Genomic DNA, 17,888 nt, shown 5'->3' with positions numbered 1-17,888 from the left:
TTTTTAATTTTGAGGCAAGGTCTTGCTAAGTTCCTTAGGTCCTCACTTAGTTTGTTGACCTCAAACTTGCAGTCCTCCTGTCACAACCTTCTGAGTCACTGGGATTACAGATGTGTGCCACTATGTCCAGCTCTTTGTAAATTTTGGATAACATCCTTTATCAGATATGATTTTTGTGAATGGTTTTCCCCAGTCTGTGGCTTTTCTTATCTTTTGGCAATATGCTTTACAGAGCAGAAATTTTAAAATTTTAATGAAGTTCAGTTAATCAATTATTTGTCTCATGAATTGGGCTTTTGGTGGTGTTATCTAAAATGTCATTGCCATCTCAAAGTCATTTAAACCTTTTCTTCTCATATCTTCTAGTACTTTTATAGTTCTTTGTTTTACATTTGGATTCATTTTAAGTTTTATGAAGGATATAAGATCTATGTTTAACATTTTTTTGTATGTTTGGTACTGGGAATTGAATCCAGGGCCTTGTGAGGATAGGCAAGTACTCTACCACCGAACTATATACATTCCCAGTCCCATATCTGTGTCTAGATTTTTTTTTTTAATGTACATGTCCAGTTCTAGTGCTTCTTCATTATATCACCTTTGTTTGCTCCTATATCCAAGATCAGTTCACTATATTTATGTGAATCTATTTCTTAGCTCTCTTGTGTTCATTGAACTGTTTGCTTATTCTTTCTCCTATATCACACACTGTCTTGATTACTCTAATGTTGAGTGTTTATAGAAGTGTCAGTCCTTCAATTATATTCTCCCCCAGTTACTATGTTGGCTGGTCTGGGTCTTCTCCCTCTCCACATAAACTTTATATAATTAGTTTTGTCAATAACCTCAAAATAACATTCTGATATTTTAAAAATCTATTTATTTATTTGAATCAGGGATTGAACACAGCATCACTAGCCCTTTTTTTTAAAAAAAATGTTTTTTAGTTGTAGACGGACCCAATATCCTTATTTTATTTATTTTTATGTGGTGCTGACGGTCGAACCCAGTGCTTCCTTCACACATGCCAGGCAAGCGCTATACACTAAGCTACAACCCCAGTCCTCCTCAGCCCTTTTTATATTTTATTTTGAGATCGGGTTTTGCTAAGTTGCTTAGGGCCTCCTTAAATAGTTGAGGCTGACTTTGAATTTTCTATCCTCCTGCCTCAGCCTCCCAAGTTGCTGAGGTTGCTTATGTGTGCCACTGTGCCTGGCTCAACTTCCTGAACACTTGACTGGAATGGCATATGTCATCTGGAAAATACTGAACGTTCCTATCTGTTTTTGTCAGCTTATATGGTACATTGGACATTGTATATGAAAACAATAAAGATTGAAGTAGGTAGCATCCTATACTTACCCACAAGATCTCTTTTTTCTATTAACTATGGTGAGGGGCTGATCTCTTAGATCTAATTATGAATTACACTGGGTCAGAGTTGGGTCAAAACTTTAACTTTGGTTACCTTCTGCTTTTAAATTTCTTGAAGTTGATATCAGATATCTCTTTCCAGTAGACATTGGGGAATTAAGTTTCTTAGGACATGAGATTTCTCTATATCTTTAACCCAACTCACCAAATAAATGTCCCTTGGGAGAGAATTGGTGGGGAATTAACATTTTTGTTTGGAACTCCTTCAGATTTTAGGTTGCTATGCTAGCCTCCTTAATGATCATTAACATTTCAGTTGGTTTCTTGTCCCAGCAAGAGACTCTTGTTCTCTGCCTCTTTGTATGTGTATGTTGGGGGGCCAGGTGCTTCAGTCAGGAGCATACTGATGAGCTAAATACATTTGCTCACTACATCGAAAATGACTTTGAGATGAGAATGATACACTAGAGCAGATTATGCTTAGTGAAGCTAGCCAGTCCCTAAAAAACAAATACCAAATGTCTTCTTTGATATAATGAGAGCAACTAAGAACAGAGCAGGGAGGAAGAGCAGGAAGAAAAGATTAAAATTAAACAAATACATGAGGTGGGAGGGAAAGGGAGAGAAAAGGGAAATTGCATGGTAATGGAGGGAGACCCTCATTGTTATACAAAATTACATATAAGAGGTTGTGAGGGGAATGGGAAAATAAACTAGGAGAGAAATGAATTACAGTAGATGCTGTAGAGAGAGAAGATGGGAGGGGAGGGGAGGGGGGATAATAGAGGAAAGGAAAGGTAGCAGAATACAATAGTTACTAATAGGGCATTATGTAAAAATGTGGATGTGTAACCGATGTTATTCTGCAATCTGTATTTGGGGTAAAATTGGGAGTTCATAACCAACTTGAATCTAATGTATGAAATATGATATGTCAAGAGCTTTGTAATGTTTTGAACAACCAATTAAAAAGAGAGAGATGAGAATGATAGCACATAAAATATTTTTAAAAATTTTTTTTAGTTGTTGGTAGACCTTTTATTTATTTATTTATATGTGGTGCTGAGAATTGAACCCAGTGCCTCATACATGCCAGGCAAGTGCGCTACTGCTGAGCCCCAGCCCCAGCTCAAATAGTTCTGTTTTTTAAGCTTTTAGTTATATCTGAACAAAATACCTTTATTTTATTTATTTATTTTTATGCCATGCTGCGGATTGAACCTGGTACCTCACATATGCTAGGCAAGTGAGGTACTCAGTCAGCTCTGCGACTGAGCTATAGCCTCAGCCCTCAAAGTATTTCTAATATATTGGTAAATTGTTGCTACCAATTGAAAAGTGCTTTATTTATTGATGAATCCTAATAATGAGGTGTTTAGGATTCCTTAATATATGAACATAATAGGAAAGTATCATAATCTCTCCTGTTTGACTTTACATTGTCTGACTCAAGTATATCTTATGAGAAGTATTATTTCTATAATAGATTCAGATATTATAATTATAGTAGGAGTTCAGTTAACTGACAGAATTGGGTAAGTTAATATCCAACAAATTTAACTTTTTAGTGGACAGTGGACAGTTATCAGAATACCCATTTAACAGTAGCTTAAATCATAAGCATGGTTATTTTCTTAAGAAATATGGAATAGTGAGGCTGGGGGTATAGCTTATTTGGTAGAGTGCTTGCCTTGTGTACACAAGGCCTTGGGTTCAATCCCCAGCAACAACAACAACAACAACAAAGGTAGGGGGAATCTGGAATGGTATAGTCTTAGAGTGGTTCCATTTATTAGCTTAACTCAATAGCATGCTCATGAGTGCTGTCTGTTTCTCCCATCCAAGGACTCAACAAGCCAACCCTGCTTAGCTTCCAAGATCAGACAAGATCCAATGCATTTGGGGTGGTATGGCTGTAGACCAATGATGGCTATTTCTAATTCAGTGTTCTCTCATCCTTAGTGTGGTGACTTTCCTGCTTCATAGTTATTAATGTTATGGACCTTAAAGTTCTGCAGTCCAGATTCAAAGCAACATGGTTGTTAATTTTTTCAGAAAATATTCTTTCTTCAAGTGGCCTTTTCTGTTTATCAGTGAAGGACAGCATTTTCCTAGACGCCCCCATATAAAATTTTCTTTGTCTCATTATCTAGAAGTGAATGGTGGTAGTCACTAATTTAGTTGCAAGAGAAGCTAGGAGGGCAGAAGTCTGGCAAAAATAGATAATGTAATGATGATTGGTTTTATGCCAGTGGTTCTCAAGGTAGGAAAACAGGATGTTTATTTGGAGGGTTGTTGACATTTGCATAGGCAAGGGCCAAAGGCGCTAAACTTCCTGCAGTGTAAATGACACTTCCTAAGAAGGAATATCCAACTGACAATGTCAATAGCAGCCCTGTTGAAATTCAGACTTAAACTAATCATAATTTATTGTTGGAAATGCATATGTTATCACCTAAACAAAATGCAAATAGAAAGGGGAGAGAATGACTGTGGGTTAGACAGAGAACAGTGTTTTCTATATGGTCATTACATTTAGACTTATAACTTAAAGCATTTGTAATTGTATATTAAATGTAATTGATATGGAGAGACTGTTGCTATGAGTATGGAATCCCTTTCTATTTAGCTTTGTTTTTCTCATAAAATCACACCCATAACCATCCTCTGATTTACTGAAAAAAGCTCAAGAAAATAGTATAGGAACTTAGACATTATGAAGCAATGTGAGAATCTGGGTACAGAATCAATCTTGTTTTGTTTCTAATTTTTTTTAATACTTATTTTTTTAGTTTTTAGGTGAATACAGTATCTTTATTTTACATTTATGTGGTGCTGAGGATCAAACCCAGTGCCTCGTGCATGCTAGGCGAACACTCTACCACTGAGCCACAACCCCAGCCCATGTTTCTAATTTTTTAAAACAGAATTTTAGATATTAAAGCATTAGATATTATGGGCTGTGATTGTAGCTCAGTGGCAGAGCGCTTGCCTAGCATGTGTGATGCACTGGGTTCTATCCTTAGCACTGCATAAAAATAAATAAAATAAATATATAAAAAATACAATAACATTTTCTTTAAAAATAATAAAAATAAAACATTATATAATAATACATTAAATAGAAAATGAGCTGTAAACTTTTTTTCTGAATGAAAGAATTTAATATAAGACAGGATTTATTACTTCTTTCTTTTGAATTCTTTTCCTTTTAATTGGCAGTGATTAAATGCCAAAGAGTTCTATATCATTGTATGACCTACAAGGAGGAGCATTTAAGTACTTTGTTTTTTTTTTTTTTTTTTTTTTTTTTGGTGTGTGTGTGTGTGGCGGGGGTACCAGGAATTTAACCCAGAGGTGCTTTATTACTGAGCCACATCCCAGCCCTTTTTAGTTTATATTTTGAGACGGGGTCTTGCTAAGTTTCTGAGGGTGTACTTCACAAGTACTTCTTTTTTAACTTGTTCTTTTAAGGGAATTTATTTTTAGTTGTGGAGAAAATTTTCTTTTCACATTCCTTTCCTTTAAAAAGATTTTAATTCAACTGTGTGGGATATAGCTCAGTGGTAGAGCAGTGGACTACCATACAGAAGGCCCTGGGTTTGATCTCTCCAGCACCAAAAATACAAGCATAGAAGAAGAAAATAAAAGCATAGGAAAAGAAAAGCATAGAAGATTTTAATTTAAAGGTGGTTTTCAAGTTTCTGATTTATCAACTCTAGTCTTTTTGAAAAAAATTATAAAAAGAGTGAGTGTATGTACCTAGAAATGAAAAATTAAACTAGCATTATAAAGTAGAAAATGGAGGCAGGAAAGGCCTCATGTCTCCCTACCCCATTTCCAGTGCCATTCTCCAGTGATTAAGTACTTTTGTTTTTTAGTGTTTCTTACATAAATAACATTATGTGTATATAGCAAACATACCTCAAGCTACATATTTGTGTGTGTGTGTGTGTGTGTGTGTGTGTGTGAAGTCTTTTTTCCTCCCAGTGTAAGTTATACTTCATGTTTAGTTCTTTGGGTTGATTTTAAAATATATAAATGACATTTGACTCCTGATTGCTTGCATTTTCTCCTTCTCTAACTATTAATATCTGTCAGTTATAACCAAGTGTTGTGTCATATATATATTAACTTATTTAGATTGATATAACTGAAATAATTTTCATTAAGCTCTTGGTTTTATAAATAGAGGTTTCAATCCCTCAAGCTGCTCCAGCCTTTCAAAAATAGATGTTTATTAAATACTTAATTTGCCCCAGGCACTTGCTATGTGCTTGGAATATAGTGGTATGTCAAATTGAGATTTGGTCCTTTTGGAATGTGTAGTCTCTATTGTATATCTCAGATCCCTATTGCTTTATCATCACTGGATCAAAGAAAATTGATCCTAAGATATAAGATTTATCAAAATAGGTAGTTTTATATTTTATTTTATAAAATCTGTCTTATATTAAATTCTTTCATTCAGAAAAAAAGTTCAGAGCTCATTTTCTATTTAATGTATTATTATACATCGAGGAAGTTCAGTTCTATTCATTTAGTTTAAATATTGCAGACACGAGAAGAATATTCCTGAAGTAGATACTGCTTTAATATATCTAAAGATTTAAAGATGCATAAACTCATATAAGAAATGAGTCAGATCAGCTGGGTATGTTGGTGTACCCATGTAATACCAGTGGCCGGACATTCACACGTTCAAGGCCAGTCTGGGCAAGTTAGCAAAACCTTGGCTTATACTAAAATTAAAAAAAGAAGTTCTGGGGATATAGCTCAGAGTTATACTGGGTTCAGTTCCGAGTACTGAATTTCTAAAAAGGGAGTTCATTTGCATAAATGCAAGCAAATAAATGTTGCTGAAGTTTAAACTTTTAAAATCTTGACTTTCAAGGTCTCAAAAAGTCCTAAAAGTAAAAATGGCTGAGTGTGTATTCAGTGCTAAAGTGCCAAACCCCATTACCTGCGTGGGGGTTGGAAGAATCAGTTTTTTCTAAAATAAAACAAAAAATCCCAATAAAATTAGTATCATCTGGGTTAAAAAAAAAAAAAAAAACCTAAAAATCCTATATGTTCTTTGATTGCTAATTCACTTATTTGATGAGTGGGAAAAAAATACTATGCCATGGGCTTTTGTTTGTCTGAATAGCATCTTTTTAATTATGAAAAAGTAATATAAACAAGTTGTTTTGTTTTTAGTAGTGAAGTCATTAAAATTGGGAAACTATAATCTGGAAATATTAGAGTGATAAGAAACATGTCAGATTTGATGGTTAAATTTAGATAACATTGTATTTAGTTATGTTTAAGTAGGCTGATTGATATCGTGACTGTTAAATGAACATGAGTCAATATTTAATACATCTTCATAGTTTTAAAATTCTCAGAAAAAATTCTTTTATAAATGTAAATAAGTGGATACCAATTTATTGTACATCTAGGGAATGATAGCAATGATAATAATAGGTAACATTGGTTGGGGTGTTCCTGTTTACTAGGGACTGATGCAGTCGTTTTACTTTTACCACACTATTTTAATCCTCTCCCAACGAATCATGAGGTAGTTACAGTTAATTTATAAATGAGGAAATAGCAGAAAGAAGCATAAGTATTTGCCCAAAGTCATGTTGTAACTTAATAGAATTAGCTCTGAATGCCTTGAGTTTTGCTATTTTATTTGAATTTCAGCAAAAATGTTGTGTGTGCAGTATAGTTTAGCTCATAGAAATAAATTGACCCTAGTCCCTTTTAAACTTAAATCCTGACAGTCTTCTTTATTGTCCTGTTGAATTTTAATGAGATGAAGATTTGAGTGACATTTGGCATGTTTTGTAATATTATTAAATTTATGATTGGAAATTGAAACCCATGTTGTAACATCATTTTTGTTTAACTCTAGTCATATAACTTTTTTTTTTCCTCTCAGAATCTTCCTTGATTTCCCCCTATTTCTCTCAGGCATTATGAACCACCACATTATGGCTCCTCCCCCATTTTTTTTTATTGGTGAATTATTGTTGCACATAATAATGGGATTTGTTGATACGTATTCTTACATGCACACAATATAACAGTATAATTTGGCCAATATCACTTCCCAGCACTTCCTGCCTTCCACTCCTTGATCCCTTTCCTTTTCTTTAAAGTGTATTCTAAGTTTCTTTTAAAAATTAGTATGAATTCCCTTCTTTTAAGCCAAATTGAACTGATCATTGTCTTGTGCATGGCTCATAATTTTCTTTTTTTGTCATTTTGTTCCCACCTGTAGGAACACTTTCTAGTTATATCTGTACCTTTCAAGCCTGGAAGAAATATTGCCTCTTCTACGAATCTTTTTAAAATAATTCCTAATATGATTTAGAATTTTCTTTCTTAAAATCATTATAAAACTTTGTTTACGTTATTTTGCCTTCTTTGGTAGGTCCCTCCTTCAATTTGACTATTTTTTTTTTAAACTGGTTCTAGGGATTTAACCTAGTTTCTCTTTCATCAAGTGTCTAATACTTAACTATACACCCAGTTGGTAATTTCTTAAATTTTTTTTGAGAATTAAGAAATATGTTGTATATACATATTGATACGGGTTTAGAAACATTTAAATATAAAAGAGCTTAGCTTGACTGGGGGAAACTTCCTTTCAAACATATCTTATTGCATTTTGCACACATTTATGTACTATTTAATTCTTCTGTTAGATTTGCAGAATTCTTGAAGTCATTGTGACATAAGAGAATAGAATGTGAGTGGAACTGGGAATGTAGCTCAGAAATAGAATGCTGTGTAGCATGCTTGGGGCTCTGGTCTCCAATATTGCAAGAAAAAAAGGAAAAAGAAAAAAGAATGTGAGCTTAAACTAGAAAAATATGGTTCTCTAATGAGCTACTTACTACTTATGACAGCAAACTATTTTTTTTAAAGGTTTGGATAGATTTTATTTTTTCATTTTTTTTTTTGGTTGTTGATGGATATTATTTATGTATTTGTTTATTTATACATGGTGCTGAGAATCGAACCTAGTGCCTCACACATGCCAGGCAAGTGCTCTACCACTGAGCCACAACCCCAACCCAACAATAGCAAATCTAAACTACTTTCACTGTAATTTTTTTTTCTCAATTTGTAAGAAATGAATATAATATCTTATGGGGTAAACATTTTCTAGATTCGTAATTTTTTTATTCAGACATATTTTAACTTCTTTCTGTGCTCCAGGATCATAGATATTTTTCCTAAAAATTATTATTATTCAAAAGATAATATGTAAATTCACAGATCAGTGCAAAAGGATAGTTAAGTAGATTGTTGAAATAATATGGAAAATACCAGAGTATCAGAATGTACCGTATAAATATAGAGCAAAGATATATGATAGAGATTGGAAAAATCAGATTAACATCTGAGTAGAGTCAGAAAGGATAAGTAGAAGTCCCTTGAACTCATAAGGGTATAGAGCAAAGGCATACCAGGCCAAGGTAACTGTTCATAAATGACCTTGTAAGGTCTGAGGGTATCCAAGATTTAAAAACTTACAAGAAAAAAACTTAGTCACTATAATGATGATGGGAATTGTTATTTATTGGGGGCATATTACTGTGCTAGGCACTGTGCTCAATAGTATAATGTTTCCTTGTTTAGCTATTGTGTTGTGGTGATTCTACCATTTTCTAGGTGAGAAAACCAAAATTTAGAGAAGTTATTTGCCCAAGACCACACCTTGAATCAAATCTAGTGCTTTCTGATTTTTAACATCCTTTTACCACTGTGCTGTACTACTTGGATCACATATGAACTACCCTTGTGGTAGGTGGTTAACATAGTTCCTGAACTAACTGAAATTCTCCATGTATTTGTCACTTAAAGTCTAATAGTAGTATCTAAAACGGGCAGGGGGAGATGGGGGGTTGGATACTGGAGATTGAAATCAGGAGTGTTTTACCACTGAGCTATATCCCCAATCCTTTTAATTTTTAATTTTGAAACCAGGCTTTGCTAAGTTGCCCAGGATGGCCTTGAACTTAATATGTTCCTGCCTCAGCTTCGCAAGTCTCGGATTACAGGTGTGCATTATCATGTGCAGCACATCTAAACTTTTTCAACACTTTTAATGTCAATATGGTCATAATGGCTACAAAAAAACTTTCATCAGTATTAACACAAGATTATTTGCTAAAAAAAATTTCAAAACATTCATTTAAAAATAGCTTTTTTTTTTAATTTTTAATTTTAATTAAATATTTAAAAACTGGTATTTGACTCAATTATTATAAAACATGCATATTTGGAACATGTCTATACATTTCACAATGATAATGATCCACTTTGTAAAAAAGTTATTATTTGAGTATAGAAAAATATCATTTCTCATTTATTTGAATTGCCAACTTTGTTTTAAAGCCTGAGGCAACGTTAATATAGCTATCTTCTCTCACTACCAGGGGAAGAGTATTCCATTTATACTTCAAGCCTAATTTAAGCTGTAAATTACATAACCTGTCTTTAAGTAGCCTTCAATCATACATGATAAGCATCTTAACATCTATAAAATGACCACCTAAAGAAATACAATTGAATTCATTAAAAGATGTATTAAATCAAAAGTACATGCCAATACTACCAATATGGTTTTATTTTTGTCATTGTCAACATGTACAGCATTGGAATTGTATAATTTTATTTTATTTCTTAAATATTACTGAAGTATGCATTAAAAAGATACTAATACATTTAAAGCCAGCAGCAGTGACACACACCTAATCCCAACTATCTGGGAGGCTGAGGCAAGAAGATCACAAGTTCAAGGTCAGCCTGAACAATATCACCAGACCCAGTCTCAAATAAATATATATAAATAAAAAGGGTTGGGGATGTGATTTAGTGGAATGCATCAGGGTTCAATCCCCAGTATCACCAAAAAACATTTAAGAAATATGACAGATAAGAAGGCCTCTGTAAACATAATCCTTTCTCAGTATTTTTTCCTATTTTGCTTCATACGTAAATAACTTAATCTATATTATCAACTTTTATGGCCTAGAACTGCATACACATTTTGGAGTTGAGAATAAATGTTCTCTTTGATTTATAAATAACATGTTTAGTTTCATTCAAATGCTTATCACAAATTCTTATTGTCTCCTAACTTGTTCTGCTAATAGACCTTTTCAGTTTACTGGTAAAGATGCCATGAATTAAAAGTCATAATGGTCAAATAAATATAAAAAAAAAAAAAAAAAAGCAGAGAAAGTGGCTATCTAAATATCACTAAATCTTATAAAAACCACTTCAGCTTGAATGAACAATAAAAACATTAGTGAAGAATGAATACCATTCATTTAAAAGGTATCTGACAAAAATCTAAAATTTAGTCAACAATGAAATTAAATCCATATTAGCCTTGCAAAAAAATTCCACTGAGATTCTGTTACAGAAACAGAACCAATAACATCCTAAATTTTCTAAAATTTATTTTTGAATTATCATTTTGATGAGTTAAAACTTTAAGGGTAAATAATGACACACTAAATGATTTTAGAAAGGCAAACTTATAATTCCTGATACACATTTCATTAGTTTTTGTTTAATGACTAGAAATCCTTATTTCTTCAGAAAATATTACATATTCATTGAAACACACCACTTATCTAGTGATTTATTATATATCTACATCATATTTATTAGATAAGAATTCCAATTACTTTTATGTAATAAAAGTAAAAAGGAATTTTGCATGTTGGCTATGTTTCACTTTATACATTATTTTTAGGCCTTTATAGGATATAAAACTTAGAAAAACATTCAACTAATATTCTTATTTGATGTAAATGCCTCAAACTACAAACAATACTAAGCTAAGCACTGTTATTACTTTTAAAATCTAAGTTTCTAGAAGTTTTATTTTTCAGTAAATACAAAATGATCTAATTCACACTATTAACTGCCCAAAACCTGTTTAAAAAACTAAATATTCTTTGTTAAAGAGAAGATTACAAGAAATGTTTTCTATGTTCTCATTTTAAAAAACAAGATTCTGGTATACATGGGGAATTTAAATACAAATTCTTACGTGGTGGCTAAAATCTTGTCAACTTTCAGCCTGATACAACATAAATCAACAGTTATTATGCATAAACAATTCAAAATTAAAGTTTATAATGGAAATGTCAACAAGTCATAACTATGACACATCAATACTGATGGGTTCCACTATACTTCCACCAGGCACAGCAGATGTGCACATCTGATAGACAGACTGCTTAGACAGCATGGTACTGGTACCAAAACAGGAGGGTGGACCAATGGTACAGAATAGAGGACACAGAGACTAATCCACAAAGCTACAACTATCTTATATTTGATAAAGGAGTTAAAAGCATGCAATGGAGGGAGGATAGCATCTTCAACAAATGGTGCTGGGAAAACTGGAAATCCATATGCAACAAAATGAAACTGAATCCCCTCCTCTCGCCATGCACAAAAGTTAACTCAAAGTGGATCAAGGAGCTAGATATCAAATCAGAGACTCTGCGTCTGATAGAAGAAAAAGTTGGCTCCGATCTACATATTGTAGGGTCGGGCTCCACATTCCTTAATAGGACACCCATAGCACAAAAGTTGATAACAAAAATCAACAAATGGGACTTACTTAAACTGAAAAGTTTTCTCTCAGCAAGAGAAACAATAAAAGAGGTAAATAGGGAGCCTACATCATGGGAACAAATTTTTACTCCTCACACTTCAGATAGAGCCCTAATATCCAGAGTATACAAAGAACTCAAAAAATTAAACAATAAGAAAACAAATAACCCAATCAACAAATGGGCCAAAGACCTGAACAGACACTTCTCAGAGGAGGACATACAATCAATCAACAAGTACATGAAAAAATGCTCACCATCTCTAGCAGTCAGAGAAATGCAAATCAAAACCACCCTAAGATACCATCTCACTCCAGTAAGATTGGCAGCCATTATGAAGTCAAACAACAACAAGTGCTGGAGAGGATGTGGGGAAAAGGGTACTCTTGTACATTGCTGGTGGGACTGCAAACTGGTGCGGCCAATCTGGAAAACAGTATGGAGACTCCTGGGAAAGCTGGGAATGGAACCACCATTTGACCCAGCTATTGCCCTTCTTGGACTTTTCCCTGAAGACCTTAAAAGAGCGTACTACAGGGATACTGCTACATCGATGTTCATAGCAGCACAATTCACAATTGCTAGACTGTGGAACCAACCCAGATGCCCTTCAATAGATGAATGGATAAAAAAAATGTGGCATTTATACACCATGGAGTATTACGCAGCACTAAAAAATGACAAAATCATGGAATTTGCAGGGAAATGGATGGCACTAGAGCAGATTATGCTTAGTGAAGCTAGCCAATCCCTAAAAAACAAATACCAAATGTCTTCTTTGATATAATGAGAGCAACTAAGAACAGAGCAGGGAGGAAGAGCAGGAAGAAAAGATTAACATTAAACAGATACATGAGGTGGGATGGAAAGGGAGAGAAAAGGGAAATTGCATGGTAATGGAGGGAGACCCTCATTGTTATACAAAATTACATATAAGAGGTTGTGAGGGGAATGGGAAAATAAACAAGGAGAGATATGAATTACAGTGGATGGGGTAGAGAGAGAAGATGGGAGGGGAGGGAGGGGGGATGGTAGAGGATAGGAAAGGTAGCAGAATACAACAGTTACTAATAGGGCATTATGTAAAAATGTGGATGTGTAACCGATGTGATTCTGCAATCTGTATTTGGGGTAAAATTGGGAGTTCATAACCAACTTGAATCTAATGTATGAAATATGATATGTCAAGAGCTTTATAATGTTTTGAACAACCAATAAAAAAAATTTAAAAAATAAAATAAAATAAAAAAAAATAAAATGCAAAAAAGAAAAAAAAAGAAAATTAAAGCTATCAGAGCTATAAATAAGGAATACATAAATATAAACATAGCAATGCCAAAACATTAGGGCCATTAAAAAAAAAAAAGATGCGATGCAAACACATTTGATAGTTCTCTCTGTAAGCCACTTTCCACTGATTTATAAAGCTATGGTTTTATAATTCTTTTTAAAAGGAAAATTTTTCTACACTGCTGCATGCAGTAATTTCACTGTACATTCTTGACTAAAATGCAATCTTTAAATCCTCTTGAGGAATTTGACATATCTCATCAGGATCTCTCCAGAAAGTCAGCTTGTCATATTTTCAGCAGCCTTTAGTGCTTCAGTAGCCTTGCAGAGTTCCTTAATAACAGATGATAAAGCTTCTGGGTTAATTCCTTGTTCACAAAGCCGTACACAAATAGACAGTGTTTCCATATCTAAGCCAGTATTCAAAATTCTTGAAATCTCAAGCAGAACATCCATGGTCTCCTTCTCTGCATTCAGATTTGTCGCCGCGGTCGCCGACGACCCGGTGCCGCTGCCACTCGACCGGGTGCCGCTGCCACTCGCCATGGCGGAGGCTGAGGGAGTAAAAATTAGCTTTTTGAGCTAGTCAAGCATTTTAACATTTTTATCGTACTATTTTTTTTAAAGATGGAAAATAGGAAATACAGATAAGCTAAAGGGGTGGGGGAATTAAACCACTCTACCATAATTCAGATCACTCTGTTTATATTTTTGGTGACTTGAAATATTTGTTAATGAGTATTTACATTCAAAATTGATTTGCCAGGGGCTGGGATTGTGGCTCAGTGGTAGAGTGCTCACCTAGCATGCAAGAAGCACTGAGTTCAGTTCTCAGCACCACATAAATGTAGAATAAAAATATTGTGTCCACATAAAAGTTTAGAATAAATATTTTTTTAAAAATCATTTTGCCAGGCACAGTGGTATACCTGTAATCCCAGCAACTTGGAAGGCTGAGGCAGGAGGATTTCAAGTCCAAACTAGCCTCAGCAACTTAGTGAGGCCTAAGCAAGTTAGTGAGACCCTGTCTCACTATAAAAACCAAAAAGGGCTGGGGATGTAGTTTATTGGCTAAGCATGCCTGTTTTAAATCTCCAGTACACAAACAAATAAGCAAGCAAGCAAATAAATAAAATTCATTTCAATAGTTATTTCAAACGTTTATAATTTTAATTTACTATACAGATTTTCTGCAGTGTATGCCTTCTGTCTGGGGTGTTGTCAAACAGCATGTGATTCTGTTTTTAATGAATTCATTTTAATTTCATTTCATTTTTAAAAGATTTTACAGGTGTGCAGTCGTGCACACCTGTAATCCCACCTATTCAAAAGGCTGAGGTGGAAAGACTACAGGTTTGAGGTCAGCCCTGGCAACTTAGTGAGATCCTGTTCTCAAAATAAAAAAGACCTGGGAGTATAGCTCAGTGGTAGAGTGCCTCAATACCATAGAAACTTAAAATTTAAAAAAAAGTATACTGTTTAACTCTAAAGCCACTTACATATATATTTAAAAATATATATTGTAGTTGTAGATGGACACAATACCTTTATTTTGTTTATTTATTTTTTAATGTGGTGCTGAGGATTGAACCCAGGTCCTCTCACGTGCAAGGCAAGCGCTCCGCCGCTGAACCACAATCCCAGCCTCCCTAAGGCCACTTTTGTGCTCCTCTTGAGAGTCACTACTTTTCCCAGCCCTAGATAACTACTTTACTGATCAGATAATTTTACATGTATTTTTCTTTTCCAAATAAATGGTACCTGAGCACACCTTGGTCTTTGGCAATAGGTGATTTGAATTATTAAAAATAAGTTCAAATTAATCAATCTCTCTGCCCCTGCCCACAGAGTAATGAACCTCCAGTACCTTTCACCCAGCCACCTTCAACAATTTCAGTTCATGTATGATCTTTTTATCTTCCAGCCTTCCCAGTTGTTTTGAAGTAAACCCAGGCATCATGTTATCATTTTGTTAGTTATATCTATCTTCCTCCCTCCTCACTTTCTCTCTCTCTCTCTCTCTCTCCCTCTCTCTCTCCTCCCCCCCCCCCGTGTGTGTGTGTGTGTGTGTGTGTGTGTGTGTGTGTGTGTGTCTCTCTCGGACTGCATGTGAGTGAAACCACTGAGCCACACCCCCAGCCCAGCTTCACTAAATTGCTGAGGCTGTCTTTGAACTCCTGATCCTCCAGCCTCGGCTTCTGGAGCTGCTGGGATTACAGGCATGCACCAAGGCATCCGGTTTGTTAGATATTTTTACTTAATGAAGATCATTCTTTCTTTGTTAAACATAGAGAAGCTTTAGTGAACTTACTCCTTAATATCAAGTATTCTATTGGGGTTAAAAATTAAAAACTTCACAAATATCTCAATTTTTTTATATTGTTTGTTAAAAGTAATATTGCATTGGTCAATATGTCCCTTAAGTCATTCCCTACCCTCGGTCTTTCTTAATCTAATCTAAGGGTTTTTCCTTCAATCACTTTCTTTTATCTTCCCTTGCAGTATTTGTTGACTTTGTTTTTTCTTTTAAGTTTGTGTAACTTTTACTTCTGGGTGTTCTTTCAAATATGTAGTTTCAGTCAGCCTTTATGAAGGTGATTGGTAGGAACTTTTAAAATTGAGGTATAATTTACACACAATTAAATGCACTGATCTTAAGTGTTTGGTTGAATTTTGATAGTTGTATTCACCACCCAATATATGTTGTTTTCGTTTATGATTTTTTAAAGAATTTAACCTTTATTTTATTTATTCGTTTTTATGAGCTGCTGAGAATCAAACACAGTGCCTCACTCATGCTAGGCAAGCAGTTTAGCACTGAACTGCAACCCTAGCTCCATCATTTGTGATCTTTTTTTGTTGGAAAAAAAGGAGAAATCACTTCTCTTTTGAGGCTCTGAAATTTAGAGTCACTACAACAGGGTGGAAAGAATATCATTATATCATTGATTTCTGTTAAAAATACAAATTAGGCTGGACATGGTGGCACATGCCTGTAATCCCAGCAACTCAGGAGGTTGAGATGGGAGGATTGCAAGTTCGAGGCCAGCCTCAGCAACTTAGTGATAACCTTAAGTCACTTAGTGAGAACTTGTCTCAAAAAGTAAAAAGGGTTGGGGATATAGTTCAGTGGTCAGATGCCTTTGGGTTCAAACCCCAGTATACCCCAATCCCCCCAAAAAGAAAAGAAAGAAATGTAAATTAAGGGGTTGCTGGGTATATAGTTCAAAGATAGAGTGCTTGCCTATCGTGCTGGATTTGATCTCCAGCACCATTAAAACAAACAGTAAACCCTCACCTTCTCATGAGAAATATGAATCAGAAACGTAGAGCTTTTTACTTTTCAGTTGTCAGATGAATGAATTTAGAAAATTTAGGTTTTGGAAATACTGTTAGCAGAGGATTATATGTAACACCTTAAAAGTTAACGGCGAGAGGAGGGAATGTACTTAACTGCATTGGAATTTACATCTTTGCAAAACAGTTGTGGCTGTTCAGTTATTCCTCTAAATTGCATGTATCCTTCCCTACACATTCCACCTGTGCCTCCATTTCGGGCAGCAGACAGACTTCCACTCTTCTGAATTCTCTAAATTCAGGAGAATTATGGTTATTGAGATCAGCAAAGTATTAACTGCAGTTGAGGCACATAAATATCTTGAGTATAGTATTTGACAGACATTAGCCAACTTGGTTCTTTCATATTTGCTTTGCTCGTGATTTGAATTTAAACATTGGGGATATTTACTGATTGCATTTTGTTAGACTAGTTGCATTGTTCTTAGTTTGATGTACCAGAATGGAAGTTAATAAGAGTCATTGACTCTTGTGAACAGTTATCTTTAATGCAACCGTCTGATAACAGCTATTTTATAGAATGCTTAGATTAGAAAACAGAATCAGAGTTCCAGTGATTTACCCAAGGCTATACATCTAGTAACTAGCAACAGGATCTAACCCTGTTACTCTGAAACTATTAAAAAGTTTTCACTAAAATATACCATCTTCACAAACATTAAATGAAGCTTAAGCAATAGTAATTCTGCCTCTCACAGTTCCTGCTTCTTTTATTTAGTACATGGAATGAATAGAATCATATTTAAAACATAAAATTATATAAAATTCAGTGTGATAGTTTTCCACATTGAACATGCATATTTTTTTGAGGAAGTTTTATACTAAAATAGTTAAGCAAAGTAATTTGTACAATATTACAGTGTGTAATATTAAGACATGAGAATAGTATTGTTTTTAAAGACAATTCTTAAGAAAATATTTATTGAATTGTCTTTAGATATTTTACCTCAGGAAGGATGACTTTCTTATAATTTGAAGTTTCTTAAATATCTAGGTCTTCATTGAATTTATAGTTTAATTTTTTAAAGTTGCTAGTTTCTTTTTGTGGAAAATAGGTTCATTTAAAAGCTTTTTCTAAAAGCAACATTGTTAATATAAATGTCTTTTTAAAGAGGTGTTTTTTTATATCTTAAAATTATATCTATATTCGATCTGTATGATTCCTGTTCCTGAAAGAACATCTGATTATTGTTTCTGCTTCTTTGCAAATCTTGAGCATTTTATCAATCATAA

At 34.1% G+C, this 17,888-nt stretch overlaps 2 protein-coding genes across 11 annotated transcripts in view; one reads left to right on the top strand and one right to left on the bottom strand.

Annotated features, from left to right (window-relative positions):
• Window positions 1–17,888, top strand: part of Esco1 (establishment of sister chromatid cohesion N-acetyltransferase 1) — a 95,613-nt gene that overhangs the window by 43,806 nt on the left and 33,919 nt on the right. The window lies entirely within an intron of this gene.
• LOC124088766 (mitotic-spindle organizing protein 1-like) lies at window positions 13,564–13,892 on the bottom strand. Its single transcript, XM_046438536.2, has one exon. The coding sequence runs from the start codon at window positions 13,842–13,844 to the stop codon at window positions 13,578–13,580; it is 267 nt and encodes an 88-aa protein (XP_046294492.1). The 5' UTR covers window positions 13,845–13,892; the 3' UTR covers window positions 13,564–13,577.

The sequence above is a fragment of the Marmota monax genome, unplaced genomic scaffold, assembly GCF_021218885.2.
Source record: "Marmota monax isolate L192 unplaced genomic scaffold, Marmota_monax_Labrador192_F-V1.1 WCK01_AAM20220418_F8-fsc00232, whole genome shotgun sequence".
NCBI classification, from domain to species: domain Eukaryota; kingdom Metazoa; phylum Chordata; class Mammalia; order Rodentia; family Sciuridae; genus Marmota; species Marmota monax.
This window is presented reverse-complemented; position numbering and strand designations above follow the sequence as displayed.

What these genes read in the sequence shown, in the direction of transcription:
- LOC124088766 (XM_046438536.2), bottom strand. Translation starts at nt 13,844, where the DNA reads ATGGCGAGTGGCAGCGGCACCCGGTCGAGTGGCAGCGGCACCGGGTCG.